The following is an 18,652-nucleotide window of genomic DNA, read 5'->3' as shown; positions in this document are numbered from 1 at the left end:
GGATGTGTTGGGAGAACAGAGCCCAGTGATACATCGCCGATAAATTATTTAAAGGCTCCTCTGTTATGTGAGAGAAATTAAGACACTTCTTCCTTCAGCCAAAGCATCTCCATCGCCACCTGGTGGCTGGCTGCAGTATAGGTCACAAACCCCGCCTCCTCCATAAAGTGGATGGGACATGGACCGAACCAAAAAGGCAAGTACATGTCAAAATAACTTTTCATAAAGAGTTCTTATCATACTGATGTGTCTTAATTAGTTATTTGATGCAATCAAATGGGTGAAACATGATGATTGACAGCAGAGACAAACTGAAGTTTAAAGATTCTGACAGAAAAGTGTGTAAGAGTTAGGGATATAAGGATATAAAGAAAAACAATACTTGTGAAGGTTGTAGGATCCAGTATTGGGGGTTTGACCCATTTAAGAAGATAAGAGTTACGATGTCTCCACCTCTGCTGCGTCGGTTTGAAACATTTTTTTTTTTTTTATTTCTTTCAAGTCTTTCCTTTCAACTGTAACCATGGCAACAACTCCTTGGCATGGAGGCAAAAGACTGACAAACTTCTTTGCTCTCGATTTGAACTGGAGGAGTTCTTTGGATTACAAGAGTTGTGTTTAAAGACGATGCCACTCACACATTTTACTCAACAAAGATCCAAAATAGCAAATGACCCCAATAAATCAGCAGTAATAGAACATTTAGGATTTTAATATACAGTCTTCAAGATAAAGTTCTTTGATAAACAAAGGGACAGTTTTTTTGGCTATATAAAAAGCTATTTAGAAACCAGTGACTAGACTTTAGAGACAGTAGTGGCCGTGTGCTTACATTTTCCGGTATCCAATAGGGACACGTTTTGCTCGGAGTGAAGAGGATGCTCACAAAGTTCAGAATAAACGTCTCACTGACTGGTTTTCACAAGAATCACTCCATCAATAGTTTGAACCACGTTACTACACACTGAGCCATTTAGAATGAGCTACACTCCCAGAAATACGCAGAAAAAGAGAATTAGGTTCAGGAGGTCAGTTTACTCACGAGTCCCATCACGAACTAAAGCACAAGTCCAGACTTCAGCACTATGAGCTGATGTAATAAATGGGGAAAATATATTTTTTTGTGCAAGGGCGTACTGTGTAATTTCCCTGGACTGGTTAACACACCGGCCCGCAATAGCCTGCTAGTGATAGGTAATAAAAGGAGCTGTCAAACAGGCTGCAGGGCACGGTGATGCAGAGCCGCTGTGTTCTCGGCCATTTTCTTTATTTATGTGAGGAGCTGCAGGCGGCGCCAACATGAGGCCACATCCACCTGGATCTCCTGGAGCTCATAAACAAGAGTTCATTAGAGATGGCTGCTGCTTCGAGCTAAAAAAAGATTCTCCATCCACACTGCCTCTCTACTGTGCACGTACAAGCTGTATTTTTTTTTATTTCCGACTGGCCGTGGGTGTTGTCAGACCTCTTCTGGTTTATGTTTGGTAGTAATTTTTCTTCTCCCCGTGCAGATGGAGCTGAGAGCAAACTGACCTCCGCACTGAGAGAGGGAGAGAGAGAGACACCCAGAGATAGTGTGCTACTACCACAAGAGCACGAGAGACAGACACAGAGAAGGTGTTTGGCAGTGCAGAATCGTAAGTAAAAGATTCATCGCAATATACAGTATACCAATGAGCATCACACCTGGGTCATCACAGGGCTCACCACCGTATAGTCCAAGTTATAAATGATGAAATCGATTTCATTTTCAAGTCTAAGAAACAAAATACAGGTCAGGAGTCATGATCTACGTCTTCCATACCTGAATATACCAAAGGTTTGGGTTGTTCCATTTTCTGTATCACTTCAGTTAACCCGAATTGTGATATGTGATTGAACCTTCTTCTGACCCAGGCCTGATTATTAGCATTAAGGAAACAGATTTACAGTACAATACACTTGTAAATTTATACACTGTGAAAAACACATTTCATTGGTTCTCCTTAAAAACCCAAGTAAATGAACAGCTAAGGGTCTCAAAGGTCAAGAATTTACACAGTAACGTTGACTATTTGCTAAACCCTGCACTCATTAGTTGCTAAATCAAGCTAAATTTAACAGTTTCAATTCGGAGTGACTTTGTAATCTTTCCCTCGGACTCGTTTGAAAATTCAGATTTTAAGTCTTTGGTTTGGGAAATGTAAAAACTCGATGTATCATTCCTGCTAGAACCTGGAGCACTCGACTCATTGTGGAACTGGACCGACCATCTCCGCCCGTTGACCTCTGGTGTGCCTGGCTGGCGCTGGTACGATTGTCATAACAACGAATATTACACTGTCATGCTCAAGACACACAGCATAGCCGACTTTCGTGCTAACATGCCATGCTAGCTATAAATGCGATGCTAAAAAGAGGTACACAGGAGATAAAATCCACAGCCAGATAAACGCACACCAGGATCACCAGTTGCCTCGGGCTCTTCTTCCTTGTTAACGTGATTTGATTGGCCGGCACCTGCACTTGAGTGTTTGTTTCAGCACGATTTGATTGGCTGGTGCCTACACTGCTGCAATAAAAGTTAACCTCTGCTCGGCTTCTATAGTATGAAACACGAGCGATGCGACGCAACGGAACCACAGTGTAGTTTGACAACACACACGATGTCTAGTGTAAAAACTATTGAGCTAAGATGGATCCTCACTGTTCAATGGAAGGGTTTAGCAAACAAGCTTTTCCAGTGTTGCCTCTGAAGTTGTGGTATCACTATTTTTTTACAGTTCAGGAATCATAACCATGAACATGAATAACCCTAAAAGTTTTACAATGAACTTTGCATTGATCATTGGTTTTAAATCTATAATACAACTTATATTAACAGTCCAGCAGTTTCTAGTAATTACAGTGTTACGCTGCATTGGCACTTTTTTGTAACAGGTTCATGTTTTGGTTTAATCTAGTATTGATTGATATTTTCTGTCTCTTTTACTTGAATGAAACCAAAGGCCTTTAATTATATGTCTTTACCGATGAAATAATTATATAATCAAACTTATTGCATCTTTTGATGTAGAACAATGTTAATACCATGTCGTTTTTTTATGTCAGTGATTAATCAAACATTAAGTAATTACTCTACTGTAAAGTAAAGTGCTACCATATCTGTAGCGCAGCTGTCAAACAGCCATCACTCTCAGTAAAGGCAGTCCGGTGAGGTTTATTAAACTTTCTGTGTAAAAACTCCATATTGATTTGTTTTCTTCCCCCTCTATTGTTCGTGTACTCCCGAGTTGCAGATAGCTGCAATCTGTCTTCTTGACCTGAGACAAAGTCCGCAGCTCAATTACTTGTGATGCTAAGTCGAACCGATGGATTTGTTGTTGACAGCGCATTCATCATAAGAGCACCGAAGAAAGTGTGTACAGTTTATATACAGCCCAAAGTGTAAGGCGCAACATGATACAACAGTGTAGTGCAGATATCCGTTTTCAGTCCACCTCACGCCGAGTCCGTCCCTTTCACTTATCCTTCCCCGTGTTATGTCCCATTACTGTCCACATTATTCATATTCCCTCCAATCAGTTTCATCCGTCACGATCCCGTTCCTCTCCGTTCAGCTCTGACGTGATTTCACTTAGTCCGTTCCGGAGCATTTAATTCCACCCCCAGTCTGAGTTGTTGTTCTGAGACCAGCCCAGTTACGTGTGAGTCCACTGGACATTTCTCAATATACAGTGTAAGTGTTGTGTACATTTGGATTCTCCAGCGCGAAGCGTCTTCTTTGTGTTTTCCTCTTGCAAACTGTCAGTACCGCCGAGACGCCCTCTGCGAGTTTAATTATCAGAAGCCTTGTTCCCACGTGCACGCCATTTTTATGAAATGTCCATTTGCAGCAGATGTGATCTGTAAAGCGAGTCCTGCACATCTATAGGCAGTGTCTGCCGACTGGATGCTGGGTAACTGTACACGGTGGCTCTCTGATTAATTAGCTTAGTCGCCATCATTTCATCAGTGACACTTTCGGTAGTACTGTTTCTCTCCCGTAAGATTTGCAGCACAGTTTCCTGCACGTAAATATTATTTATGGTGGCAAAACATATTTATCATCACAGCCTGTTTTTATTAACTTTAAGAATTTATTGTGACGCATTCTGTGCAACCATTTGTACGTTGTACAGCATAAATATTACCTGTCACTGATTCCATGAGGCCAGCAGTTTTTTTTTTTTTTCTTGCTCGTTTTTTCAGCCTCGGGATTCGGTTCATTAAAAGAAATTAAGTTGATTCCATAGAGTATAAACCCACTGTCAGAAGATATTTAGGCATACAAGGTCAAGAGAAGGGAGGTTTGTAAGGTTTCAGGCGGAATTGCTAAAAATATGACCCTGTTTTAAGAGCACCCCAGGGCATGAGTGGAGAGGAGATTTAGCCTTTTGTTAGCTTTCCTGGGAAGTAATGGTTATACAGTCAGTGTAAATGTCCAGTATTAGTGCGGGGCTGAAAGACACTGGCTGAACGTGATTATCCAGTGTCTAACTTCCTTCTGTGACCAGATGAGGTAAGGCAAATCTCCACCAGGCAAGTCTGAGAGCTGCTAGCCACAGGCAGGCGAGTGAAATCTCCGTCCCCTGATGAGGAACGTCACTTTAGCAGTTGGAGCCAGCGGGTGTGTAGTTACTCAGCTCCCTGCGGATGGTGCTGAACGGCGACAGCTCCAGCTCGGTGGTGCACTCGTGTTCGTTATCGTCGCTGGCCGTGGCCGAGGAGGGCACGTGGTTGCAGCAGCAGCAGCAGCAGCAGTCCAGGAAGGCCCTGCCCAGCGGACGACACAGCAGGAGCAGCAGCGCCGGCGTCACGGCGGCCCGGCAGAAGAGCAGCAGCTGGGAGAGGAGATGGAGGATGGACATGGTGTGCTCGGGAACACCGGCCGCCATGTACGCGGAGACGATGTTGCAGATGTTCTCAGGCACCACGCACGCACCGTAGACAATCGCCAGCGCCACGACCGTGCAGTTCATCTGGCTCTCCAGGCGGATCTGCTTCTTGTTGCTGCGCACGCTGGCCTGCTCCGCGCGCCGGATCTTGCGCGCCGTCACCAGCGAGCACCCGATGGTGAAGAGGGTGGGCAAACAGAAGTAGCAGCCGAAGCACCACCACAGGCGGGCGCCCTCGTAGGTCAGGCCCAGCACGTAGAGCATGTCGGGAAGCGAGGTGGATATCCTGATGACGCAGCGTTCGACGGGAGGCTCGCCGGGCATTCCCGTGTCCTCCGTCACCAGCTGTCGGATGAGGAGCTCGGGGAGGGCCAGGAGGAGGGCGCCGATCCAGATGACGGCGAGCTTGGCGGTGGTCGACGTGCAGTTCTCGATCATCTCGTAGTACATCTGGACGTTGGTGGCCGCGCGGAAGCGGTCGATGCACAGAGCGCACAGGGTGAAGGTGGTCACGCCCAGAGACGCCACCTGAGGAAACAAGCAGGAGAGAAGTGTTTATCAGGAGAGAAGTCACTTCAATCATTGAGTAGAATGAATGTTCTGATATCTGCTCCACGGCTTATAGAGGCTCTTTAAAGATACATCCCCCGTTCCCAATATATTCAAACACTGTGCAGGAAACATCTCAATGCTGCAGGCATGAGGATTCGAGACAAGAGTGAATCGTGAAGCCTGATCTAACAGTAGCCTTGTACTGGTGATAATATACAGTCATTCCAACTGACAGAAGAGCAATACTCATGTGCTACTTTGACAAGGTTGTCGGGAATAACAAGAAACTGACTGAAGTGCAGAGAATGTCTAGCAGCTATATAAAGGAAGGCTGCGAGCTCCCTTGTTCCCACTTGATGAGTGAAGAGCAGGACAGAAAATAATGGTATTGGCTTTTAGGTGCCTGCAACACAGGTATAATCACATGTAGTTGAGTGTAAGCAACACAATGGACGGCTGTAAACCGCTATTATGGTTGTGTTGCATCCCTGAATGTGTGCGACTGGGGGGGGGGGATTCAAAAGCTGTCAGAGCTGCATTCACTTGTATTTTCACGCCCCTTGCTCAATGACTGTTTTAGTAAAGAACTAAGCCTAATCACTTCACTGCTTTTGTTAATTACCCGCATCATTCCAATGTTCTCCATGCATAAGCCCTGCAAACTGTGAGAGCACAAATTTCCTCAGTACGTGAAAGCACCTGCTGGACAAACTTGGAAAACGTACAGCTGGAACGTGTGTGTGTGTGTGTGTGTGTGTGTGTGTGTGTGTATGTGTGTGTGTGTGTGTGTGTGTGTGTGTGTGTGTGTGTGTGTGTGTGTGTGCGCGTGCGCGTGTGCGTGTCCTCACTTGAACCACTTTCTTCTCAGATTTTGCCTCGAGCGCCATATCTGCTGGATTTGACCCACCCTCTTCTTCTATCCCTCTCCCTTACCCCCTCCGTCTCTCACCTTTTTTTAAATCTCCTCCTCTGTTCTCTCTACTCCTCTCCTCACCCCCATTCCCTTCTGTACACCTCTCCTTTCCTTCCTCCCTTCATTTCAAATTTAATTACAACAGCCAGCCTCCCAGATGGCCCCGGTGAGCCACGGCTTTAACGCTCTGAACACATACTTCCTGGACAGATAGAGATGTACACACGGCGAGATGTTCTGTGTGCCTGGACAAGCACTTACACACACACACACACACACACACACACACACAAACACACTAACCAGGCTAATGAAGGGCGACCAAACGGAACAGCGAGGGGGTAAGTGGGGTAGACAACCCCCCCCCACAGACTCCAGCACTGAACAATAATTGTGATCAATGTGACTACGCTTCGGACCGGGGGGGTTTATTACCTGCTGTCACACAACAATCTCCTAACTATAATTGTGAATTGTTTTATAATTTAGCCAAAGCAGAACAATCATTATCCTTTGTTTGTTCATGAAAAATGCAGTGCAACTTTGAATTGATTTGGGCCGAACAATTTTTTTTTGTTATTGTTTGTTATTTCTGGAGAAAATAAATTACTTCAGTCAGTAATTTGGACGGTTGTTAAAATTTCTTACTAAAAATAAAATACATACAGGAAACTGCAGAAGTCCTGAGGCAAGCTCATCAATGTCTACAATGTTTAAATTCAGAAAAGGTAAATTATAAAGCTCTGAAAGTCAGTCATGCTCAGAGACAGGATTTGGTTTGATTGCAGCAGCTACACAAATCTTTCATCACAGCACGGCTTCTGAGTGCAAGTCATAACCACATGTACTGTGCTGCAGATGATCAAATATAATAGACACATTAATCCACAGAGGCATTCTACTCATTTTAATACACCTTGACCTTTAAACTGATTGAGCCAGGGAAATAAGCTGAAGTGCTCTTGACAGACTGCATACAAGTAAGTGTCTCCACTTCCTTCCACTATCAAGAAATAAAACGCTTTATATATCACTCACTTTAAATCTGTGAAATCTGAGAAGTCAGTGTTTCTCCATCCCGCCCCAAGGTTTACAAACTAAAATGCTGCACGTTTGGAATGAACTGAGTGAATGTAATAGCGGAACAACAAGGTGTTTTGACAGCTGCACACGGACCAAGCCCCATATTTTGAATATGAACATTTAGAATGCATTAATTTGCCTGTTCACGCGTAGCCCTAAATTCCTTCATTTTCCAGTTGAAGAAGCATCATATCAGACGCTATGAGTGACCCACTTCTCTCTCCATAAACATGCACACCAAGCACACCTGTATTCCCATATGTGGTGGCTGTTTGCCAACGCACATGCTGTGCACAACGCTCGCACAAACCCGCACGACACATGGATGCTTGCACACTCTGAATATTTCATGGCTCGAACAACAGGGCTGGAATGGCTTTAAAGGCTGTCATGGAGGACTGGGGAGAGCCCAGCTTTGATCAGCGTGTTGGGGCGGAGAGCAAGGGGCAGGACGAACAAGCATGGCTTTGTACTGGAAGGGGGGTGAGAGAGAGAGAGCGCAAGAATCAGGCCTGGTGGGGTGTTGGAGGTTTGTGTGTGTGTGTATGTGTGTGTGTGTGTTTGTGGAAGATGGTTATGCAAATGTGTGTGGATGAAAAACAGGGACAGAAGAAGAATGGAGAAGGAAAGAGAAAGTAATGAAGGAGTTGGGAGATACTAGCTGACCCGCACAATCTCCTGCTGCGTTCTTCATATCTCGGTAAATGCAGTTTTCCAGATTTAGAGACCTGAGACAATGACCGTGAACAGAGAGGGACAGCAGGGGACGGTCCCAGTGAGTTAGACACAGTCCAGAGTGACAGGAGGAGATAAATAAGCCAGGTCTTGTACAGAATTATTAACAATGTTAATGTGACATTTCTTCCAGACGGCAGCCCTGACCCTGCCATGTTAATTTGACCAGCTGGATGGATAACAGTCCCACAAGCCTCGAGGCTGGACATTTTGCTTCTAAAATATTGTCTCAATATTTATTTAAAACAGCAATGCAATTACACAAGTATCCAGTAAACCTCAGTTCACAAAATAGCTCTTATTATGGTCTCGTTAACCCAGAGGACATAATAACTCCCATGTTTGTATCATGGTTATAAGTCTAACCAGTCATAAAGCCATAACAAAGCTAGCTATTTTCCCAATGCTAAGCTAAACTAGCTGGGGTGTAGTTGTATTTTCTATTTATTGTGCTTTCTATGCATCGGTGTCCCTGATAAATCTCCACTGCCATCTTTGCATCGTTAAGTGTCAGGTGACAACTGTTAAACGCATTTGAACCAATTTTCTGTGACAGGTCAGCTGCTTCCTGTTTCCATTCTTTAAACAACTATTAGAGTGGCCTCAATCAACTTCATCTCACTCTAATATAGAGTTGTCAGCATATTGAGTGCTTTTCTTACAAGTATTCCCCTTGACCTGGTTAAGTTATCAAGTGAAATGTCTTTCAGTTCGTTTTTTCTATTTCTTCTCAACCTTGGACTTCATGGCCTCACAAAGAGGGAAAAGAAAAAATAAGAACATGAAAAGACCTTTCATCCCTCACACCTGTTCCTCGGGTCCTGGCCGTCGATCAGCGCAGCAGGTGAGAAAGACATTTTCCCCCGGTGCTGTTTTTAATAACGGCCCATTAACTTCCTGATTAAAGGTCCTGTGAGCCGGTGGCACAAAGGCCTCGCGTTATTAATTGGTTCTTAACAAGTACGGGTGGGGCTAGTGCAGCCGCGCCGACGACAGCCACTGTCAGGGATAATGGCCGTTATCTGGTGATGAATGAGCTAATGTGGAGACACAACAACACACACACACACACTCACACACACATGGTCTGATAGTAATGAGCCAGAGACACAAAGGGTTATTCCTGCCGAAGTGCTTTCTTCTAGGTTTTGTGCGACCCAGTGCAGGCCCGGGCAGACCATAACTCTAACCAGAGCGACCCTGCCACTGACAGCCACCATCCGTCTCACAGCTGTGCTGCGTGTCTGGAAGAGGGAAGGAGGGAAGGAGCAGTGGGTGAGCGTGCACGCCCACACGTGCGCATGTATTCATGTCTGTGCACGGCCACATTCATCTATTTATTGTGGGTTTGTGCGGATGGTGCTCACATAGTGTGCGTCTGCGTGTGGGGTTTCGCTGCCTCTATCTTTAGATTGTGGGTGGGTGATGCTCGAGAAAACCATTTCCAAAGACCACAACTAACATCTCCTTGTTTCATTGTTTCCTTTTCTTATATCCTGGCTTGAAAATTTTTTTTTATCTTCCAACCACATCTGGTGACTTCTCTCTGTGGATGGAGCTCAGTTGTAATGGAGAAGGTTTAGTTGTGAAACCACATGTTGAAACTTCAAACTATTCTCTTCTGTTCTTTTATATCCTGCTGTTGTTACACTGTACGTGTAACAACACTGTACAAAGTAATTCACATGCATCTTATATCCTTGTCACTCTCTTTTCTATCTGTTCAAGTTCAATATCATACATGTGCTATATTGTTTTACTGTTTACAGATTGATAACATTGTAAATATTTCTATGTTTTATAGTTCCTAGTTTATATTAATTCCTAACTTACTTACTTTATTTAGTAGCTGTTTGGGAGCTTTCAATTATATCACATTGTCTTCCTAAAAATAGTTCCAACAATTTGACAATATTCCTCTTGCCTTTTTGCTGAGGGTTATATAAATAGATCAATATCACTCTGATGTCCTTTCAGTAAATCAGAGCTGGTGCCAGCAGTCAGTTAGCTTAGCTTAGCTTAGCACAAAGAGTGGAAAACAGCACCACTAAAGCCTACTAAGGAACACATTATATTTCAATTGGACAGAGAATTGGCTATGTGCTAAGACCGTCTCCGAGATAAAGACATCAGTCTTTTCTGTCCAATTCTATTATATTCTACAGGATTCACACAGATGTGGGGCGAGCGTTCCCATTCTTTCTTCTTCCTCTTTTTCTTTAATTAAATTAACAGCCACAATAAATTACAGTTCCCCCTCCTCTATTCTGCTGCTTTGTGTCTTACAATGAAGTCGGAGGGGCTTAATTCCAGACAATAAATTCCTCTTCCATTAAACGCTATCCTGACCTGTGGCAGATTTCCCCCTGGACGATGAAAACATGTATTCTGCCCTCGGTGTACAGTGGCCGCTGGGACGTCTTATTCCAGGTCATTGATTCCTGCCTAGAAGTGTTTTGACGGTGGATATAGAAAAACGCAAGAGCTTTCATATTCTTCTCTACTCAGAGGTTGGCTACACCAAGGCGCTGCTCTTTTTCCATTTCCCTAACACACCTAATTCATAATGACAATAACCCAATGAATATTTCATATGTACATGGGTAATTATCAATTTGGGTAATTGCATGTAGCAGCAGGCCTAATCTGTGCCTCGTGTTGTTGTGCGGTCTTGTCTCATCGCACAAACCACGATCTGCTCATCCGTGGACTGAGAGAGCTGTCTGCATGGACTCACCACCGTGCATCATGAAGAGCCGTTAATTCAATACCCTGAATAATTTACATATCCTCCAATTAACTGTCATTCCTGAGCCTAAAAGACGCAGCGGGCAGGAGATCCAGTGAGGATATGAGTTGTGTTTATGTGTCGCCACGGTGCACTTGGCATATAGGATCAATTGTGCTTATGTGCCCCAATACTTTCTGACTGTGTGCGTGTGTGTGTGTGTATGTGTGTGTGTGTGTGTATCTTATCCCTTAGGCTCACTTCTAATCACAGATAGCTGATGCAGAGAGAAAGAGAGGGAGCGGAGCCATGGGCAGTGATCAGTGGAGAGAAGGCCATCCCACCCATCTGGAGGATCAGCACGCCCTACTGCCTTTGTTGGTGTGTGTGTGTGTGTGTGTGTGTGTGTGTGTGCGCTGGTCTAGATACTTGCTGGATACATAGACAAACAGTCTATGGATGTATATAACCCTATATAGGCACAACCTGGACCTACTTTTGATGATTTTCTTAATAGATGAAGGAGTTGGACATCTCCAGAGCTCCTTTAGACTATCCCTAAAGATGGACAACACATCTCCTCTTCCTAAAACTATGGAGAAATGAAGCCCAAATATCCTGCATACAATCTAATCCATCTCGCCCAATCATAATTCTCAGCTGTCAATCATAACACCATTTTCATAGCTTCAAATATCTTATTGAAATCTCACTTACTGAAAAAATGTACTCTTGAACAAAATTAAGTGTGATAAAAACTATACCTAAAATGACACTAAACCATATCTTACTTTAATCCAAGTCCCTTCCAATAACATGGAGGAAGTGAGGTCCATACTGCAGCCAGCCACAAGGGGGCGATCAAGATGCTTGGGCTTCACTTTTTGGGAACAGCCACCTCATCCATCTTTATATACAGTCTATGAGAGCTCCCGGTAAAGGTTGAGTGAGATTCCTTTTCGTGGGTGGAAGCTGATAACGTGTGGGATCTCCTGTGCAATATCCTTCTATTGATGGATGTTTCACTCACGTGCATTTAAACCACATTTTGCAGTTCTGATTGTTATTTCTTGGAAGTGTGTGCGTTACCCGTGTGTGTTCAAACACTGAAGGCGTCAGGCTGATGTACGTGCTGCCGTCACCACTGGATTCGAAACAGCACACGGCTCCACCACTGGTCCTCAGTGCCCCCCTCTCTCCTCCTTCTCTCTTTCTGCCAGTCTATCACTTTTCTCATCCTCTTTCCTCCTCTGCTTCGCTTCCCCACCCCTCTCTCTCTCCGCCTGCCTGCCTGCCTGCCAAAGCCCACTGTAGCGTGGCACAGACGGCCCACAGTCTCTGTCTACAGGGTATTGAACAGCGCAGCAGAGGTCAGATGTACAAATGAGACACACACGCATACACACACACTAAAGGAATGCACACACCAAAATAGGTCAGTGTTGAGTGAAAGTCGTACGATACCATGACATTTATAGCACACGTTCTACTGGTTGTGGTAAAATGCAGCTAAACTGTTTTTGGAACGGCCGATAACACTGAATGAGACAACGCGTCATTAGGGAGTCACTAATGTCCCACGATGATGACAGGCAGTTATCTGTAAATCAGGTTTAAAGACGCCGTGAGCGCGGCCCATGCGTGTCCGCTAATGGGAGTGGTCGTTAGGCCGCAGCATACCTGATGGCCATCTCTCCGTGGTCACCTAGGGTTTGTTAGTACCCTCAATTACAAACCCCGGGTGACCACGATGCCTGAAAGCTTCCTTAATGAGAGGAGATGGTTTTTTAACAGCATCTGCCGAGGAGAAAAACACCTCGAGAGAGAGAGAGAGACGTGGAACAGGACGTCAGGGCCGAGATAAAACCCAGAGCAGGAGTTACCCAGTAAGCTGGAGAAGAGAGGACACACCATGCAGCCGTCGTCCTCGCCAGGAAACCTGTACACTCCCTGATTCTATACCGATTTGACGGATTATGGATTTTTTTAACGGAACAGACCCCAGAGAGTCCTTCATCAAACACACAAGCACAGGCTCACCACTAGGGTGCGTCCTATCCCCCGTACCGTTCATGATGTCATGGTGGGACAATGTGTCAGATAAGGTAACATATCTTTGATAACACAGACAAAAGAACTAGAGGAGAATTCTGTTCTATTGAACTTGGCAAATAAAGTATTTAAATGCCTTTCCATGTTTATTTATTATTACCATTATTATAAGTAGTAGTTATAGTATTAGTATATATATCTCTTCTGGTAATTACCTGTCTGTGTGTCTGTTTTTACTTCATGGTTTAAATATGCTGTATTGATTGATTATGTGTAGTTTCAATATAATGGTCGAGTATATGTGTGACAGATTTATGAGCTGATAAATCGGGACAAAGCGACAACGCACGCTTGGTTTCACTCGTGCTCAAGTGCACATCTTTACCCGTTGACATTTTGATGCTTCCCATTATAGAATGAGATGTGGGTCGTCTGTCTCAGACACAAGCATCATGGTTGCCATCTTGTGAACAACTGTTTTCACGCTATTTAAAACAAGGATCATTCTCCGACTGATAATAAGACATGAAATGATTATTCAAGTTCAACATCTTGTTCTTTTTTTTTTTTTACGGCAAATGAGACATTTGTGTGAATCCCTGTGTCCCAGCAGCACAGTTCTGAATGAACCTTGACAAAATGACTCGGGTCCCTGTGGTAGAGGAGGCTTAGAAAATACTCCCCGCGCTGCTTATTTGTTATTTCAACCAGCGCTCAGGTCTTATCCTAATCAACTGCCAGGTGTGAAAACCAAATTATTGCCGATTAGTTTTGCTCGATGTCGCCGCCGGGGGGGGGGGGGGGGGGGGTCGCCTGCGGCGGCAGCAGCGTGGAGCCGGAGCGTGTCTGAAATGAAAGCAGGCCCCGGCTTTAGCTGGCGCTTTTTTTCATTTTGTGCAGCATTCCTTACAATTTCCCCGCTGCGTTAGCTCACATGTCACACCTGGAAATTGCCTCCTCTTTGAGGTTTGGGACAAAATCCACACTCGGCTAAACACGGAATAAAACAAGGTTTAGTGAAGGCGGCAGCAGCAGCGTGGCGGACTCGTGTCTCGGCGGACATTGATACCTTATCTGTGCCACCATCTCATTACGTATGCGTGCGCACGTGAAGTTGGTTTTTTTTCGTGCGAGTGGGCGAGTTGCGTGCGAACGTTCGGCATGTGTGACTGAGTTTGTGAGTCTTTGTTTCAGGCCGAGTGTTGACGTCCCCTGTGACTGGATTTGGGTTAAGTGAAGAATAAAGTCACTCAGTTGGGGTGACTGTGATTGTGTGTGTGTGTGTGTGTGTGTGTGTTTCACTGAATGTTCCACAGGGAGAGTGCAAGCCCCAGGCTGCATTACTCATGGCCTGACACATGCATGCGCACACACACACACACTGACGACACAGTGAACATAGACAGGCCCCAGTGCACATGTCCTTATGGATAGAAACTGCATATTCACATGCTATGTTAAATTCTAGGAGACAAGTGAGAACAACTCACACACACACACACACACACACACACACACACACACACACACACACACACACACACACACACACACACACACACACACACACACACACACACAGTTTATTAAGAAACAGGATTTGTTGTGAGCTCTATAGGAGTCTGTGATAAAGTTATTAAACAATATCCTGTGGTTCTTGGATATGCAATAAGATGGGGAGGGGGTCTGTTTCTCTATAATCCCCCATAATTAAAACACAAGCACTCATGCAAGGTGTTAGCGGCATGCTGTGCATCACAGAAATATGAAATGAGACAGTGAACATATGGCTTTTATAACCTTTCACCTATCTACTGAAACTAAAGCCTTGATTTCGGAAGTTGTGATCTCATTTCTTGTAGATCTATTACCAGCATTTCATTCATTACAAAAGAGCAAAGTAATTAATTGCACGGTCCTTGGTTCTATTTCAGTTTCACACCACAGTGACTAACTTCCATAATTTTGCTCCATGCAGGAACTGGTCGTCACCACCGTCTGCTGGGATGTTTTGGTAAAAGCTCTTTACGCTTTACTCAGCTCAACGTCACATGGAACCTCATCGTGAAAGGCACCGTGAGGACAATACCACGCCGCTCACCGGCTCATGTTACCTCTTCATTATGTGACGGCCCTACCCCGTCTCTGGAGGGTGGGGTCAAAGTGGAATACACCTGCTCTGGCTCGCTGCCTGGAGGCTGGATAACTCTCTCTCCTGATGTCTGGTCTATTTTAGGTTTGGCTGCACCCCGGACACCATCCACTACTTAGTTTCTTCCAGCTCTGTCTGCTTTAGCGTAGCCGACGTTGTATTTGGGTTAATTTAACGCTTTAAAAAGAATGTGTGTTGCCTTCGCTCTTTTGTCTTTTCCTCGTGAAAACACTGAAAACAAGCTTTAAAGCACCTGAGCTGGAAACCCCAGCTCTGTAGAAAAGAACCCTTTTAGGTGAATCTGACAAGGGTGTAATTGCAGTAAGCACACAAAGGGAAGCTTTTAACCTGGTGTAAACAACCTGTCTAACATCCCTCCCAGTGCTGCTGAACATACCGTAGGTGTGTTTAAAGAAAAAAATCACTTTGTGAGTGTGTGTTTGTTGGGTTTGTGTAGCTCGCCATCTCCCCGTCACCCTAACTTAGATACGTGTCAGGGTGACAGGGAGAGGATGAGCCACTTGTCTTACATCCCGTTGTGTGTGCGTCATGTCTACACACCTCGAGGCTAAGGTGAGGTTCTCCAGCAGCAGGTGTACAAGTGAAAAACACTTGTAACTGGATAACATGACATCCTATACAGCCACAACTGGTCTGCTATAGGGCTTTGCAGCTGAGAGCCCAACCCTGTAGGTCCATTGTAAAACTTCATAGTGCATGTGAAACCTCATTTGCCCTGCCTTCCAGGAGATGTTGATGCTACAGTGTGATCACATTCAGATCAGATAGCAGATGATGTTCAAGACAATGTTTGAACCACCAAACAAAAACAAAGAATTTACCTCCACATATGGCACCACTTTGCAGGTGAACTCCCCCAGCAGCCAGGACTTGGTCAGCTCGTGGAACACCACCATGGGCAGGCAGAAGAGGATGAGCACAAAATCCCACACGGCCAAGTTGGCCAGCAGCGAGTTGGAGATGCTCTTCATGTAGTAGTTCTGGCACACGATGCACAGGATGGCGATGTTGCCCGCTATGCCCACCAGGAAGATCACCCCGGACACGCAGGTGATGGCGTACGCGCCGTAGGTCTCGCTGGTCACCGGGTAGAAGGGGTTCTTGATCTCATCGCCGCCGAAGTCCGGCGAGCTGGGGGGCGTGATCGGCGTGGCGTCCCAGGGGTTCTCCTCCCTGAACGTGAAGAGCTCGGGCCTCCTGGTGAAGAGGTCAAAGGGCATGTCGGTGGAGGTGAGGGCCACCGGCTTGGGGATGGGTTCCCACGGCGCCGTGTGAGGTTGGGCCGGAGGCACCGCGCCTTTGTTCAGCCGGCTTCTCCCCCTCTTCCATCCTTTCTTCTGCTCGTCTTTTGTGCCCCTCTTGTGCCTGTCGCCCTCCTCGGGGCCCCCTCCTCCCCGGCCCATTGACGAGGGCTTAGCCGCATTGTAGTGTCCACCTGCTGGCGTCCTCGTAGTATCAAGAGCGCCATTCAACTTTATCCTCTTACTATGGCGGCGCGTCGCGTCCCAATGTGCGACGGCGTGGGGATCCTCCACGGGTGTCACGGTCCTATTGAAGTCGCGCTTGTTGTGTCCCACTCGCCTCGTCTCCCCCGCAATTGACGCTCTCCTCCAGGGGTGAGTGGAGTTAAGGGTCCCCCTGGAGAGGGCCCGCTCCGCCGAGGACGCACCTGTGGCATACGCCGCCGAGAGCGCACGCTCCCTGGCTCTGCTTTGGTGACTCTCCCGCAGTGACGCGTGGAAAGTCCTGGTGGAGTGCGCGCTGACGTTGCCGTCCTCGTTGCCCCGCACTTCCCCATTATTCCTCAAAGATACCAAAACATGTGCGTGGGCCAGTAACACAAACAACGTCCTGGGCTGCAGAATCATGGTCCAGGGAAATGTGTTGAGCGCTGGGTTTAAATCCTCACAAGTGCGTCCTCATCCCTCGGTGCCAGCGCGGGGACACTCTTCCATTCAGTCAACACCCATGTTGGAGGCAGCACCCAGGGGAGCTCACGGTTACGAGTGATCCGCTGCATGCAGGGGGGGTGACGGCGGAGGCGGAGGAGGGGGGGAGAGCTCTGCAGACTTTTACTCGGGCTGTATCCCAGCTCAGTGGTGCACCGGCGCTGCAGCTGCGAAAAACCTCCAATGCTCCAGAAGTCCTGACTTCACCGAGCAGGACCGCGAGTCGGAGTCCGGCTGCGCAAAGAGGGGACGCAGCGAGAGGCCGAGGAGGAATTGTTGCATATCCACACACTCACACAATCCGCGAGGCTTTAGGTTCCCAGCATCCGAGAGGAGAGTGTGTGTGTGTGTGTGTGTGTGTTGGTGCGTTAGTTCAGTGGGTTGGGTCGGCAGCAGCAGCAGCAGCAGCAGGAGCAGCAGCAGCAATGCGGTGCAGTCCGGGTAAAGCCCACCACCACCAGGCTGTGATGCGCGGGAGTGGAGAGGAGAGGATGGAGAGAGAGAGGGAGCGAGAGAGAGAGAGGGAGAGGGAGAGAGAGAGAGAGGAGGGGTGGAAACCGGCCGCTCCTCCTCGTCCCCTTGCTTTTTCTCCTCCTCAAGTGGCACAGGACCGTGGAAGAAAATGGACTCCCCTGGCGGCTAACCCCGATCTGTCACTCCTCATCCATCACGGAGCATCCAGCAGCCCCACGGAGCAGACTACGGCTCCAGCCCCCCCAACGGCAGACGCACCGCAGCCACGCCCGACGAGACGCGGCGATAGATATCAATCCCCATCACGGTTCATCATTTTTACGCACAGGCGGCGCTGCTAATCATGCGACAATTACGCAGACGTATTTAAGTCACCTCACCTAATGTGATTACAATTAACAGCATCTGTCAAAAGAAAAGTCTTTCCCCTCAGTTTGAGAGATTAATACTTTCAGATTATAGACTCAAGATACAAGATACTGCATAGTGTACTTTATATCTGTAGCAGTACTACATAGTGATATCTTTAGTGTGACACATTGACATGTTCCCACTGAAAAAAACTGCTGCAGTGAATTTGCTCAAATGTATGATGTCCACAATCAAGTCATATTTTTTAAGTCGGGAGAACTTTTTAAAAGTTGACTGTACTTATTTATGTGTGTGATTTGAATTACATTTCGAAGTATGGGTTCAATAGCACATTCAAATCGGTTGAATAAGCCAAATTCAAACATGTCACATTTACAAGGGGGGGTCAGCATCCATTGGTTCTGTGAATATGTAGCAACCCACTTAGGGACTATATGGAAAGAATGGGGTACCTAATTTGAAAACGACCAACATCTATGAAGGGAACTTGGCTGAAGTGACAGGGGCGAGTGACACAAAAGTCTTGGATCCACTGCTACAGAGAGTTCAGAGATATGTGACCACACACACACACACACACACACACACACACACACACACACACACACACACACACACACACACACACACACACACACACACACACACACACACACACACACACACACACACACACACACACACACACAAACCCCAAACCTGTGA

General features: G+C 46.2%; 1 protein-coding gene across 1 annotated transcript; it reads right to left on the bottom strand.

Annotated features, from left to right (window-relative positions):
• Nucleotides 1–680: 680 nt before the first annotated feature.
• Nucleotides 681–17,395, bottom strand: gpr37b (G protein-coupled receptor 37b). The gene is made up of 2 exons (XM_062382269.1): nucleotides 15,974–17,395; nucleotides 681–5,444 (listed from the first exon to the last, which is right to left on the bottom strand). Exons 1-2 carry the CDS (start codon nucleotides 17,018–17,020, stop codon nucleotides 4,629–4,631), a joined length of 1,863 nt encoding a protein of 620 aa, XP_062238253.1. The 5' UTR covers nucleotides 17,021–17,395; the 3' UTR covers nucleotides 681–4,628.
• Nucleotides 17,396–18,652: the final 1,257 nt, after the last annotated feature.

This window comes from Platichthys flesus, chromosome 23 (genome assembly GCF_949316205.1).
Source record: "Platichthys flesus chromosome 23, fPlaFle2.1, whole genome shotgun sequence".
Taxonomy (NCBI): domain Eukaryota; kingdom Metazoa; phylum Chordata; class Actinopteri; order Pleuronectiformes; family Pleuronectidae; genus Platichthys; species Platichthys flesus.
Note: the sequence above shows the minus strand (reverse complement) of the source record. Positions and strands in the feature narration are given on the sequence as shown.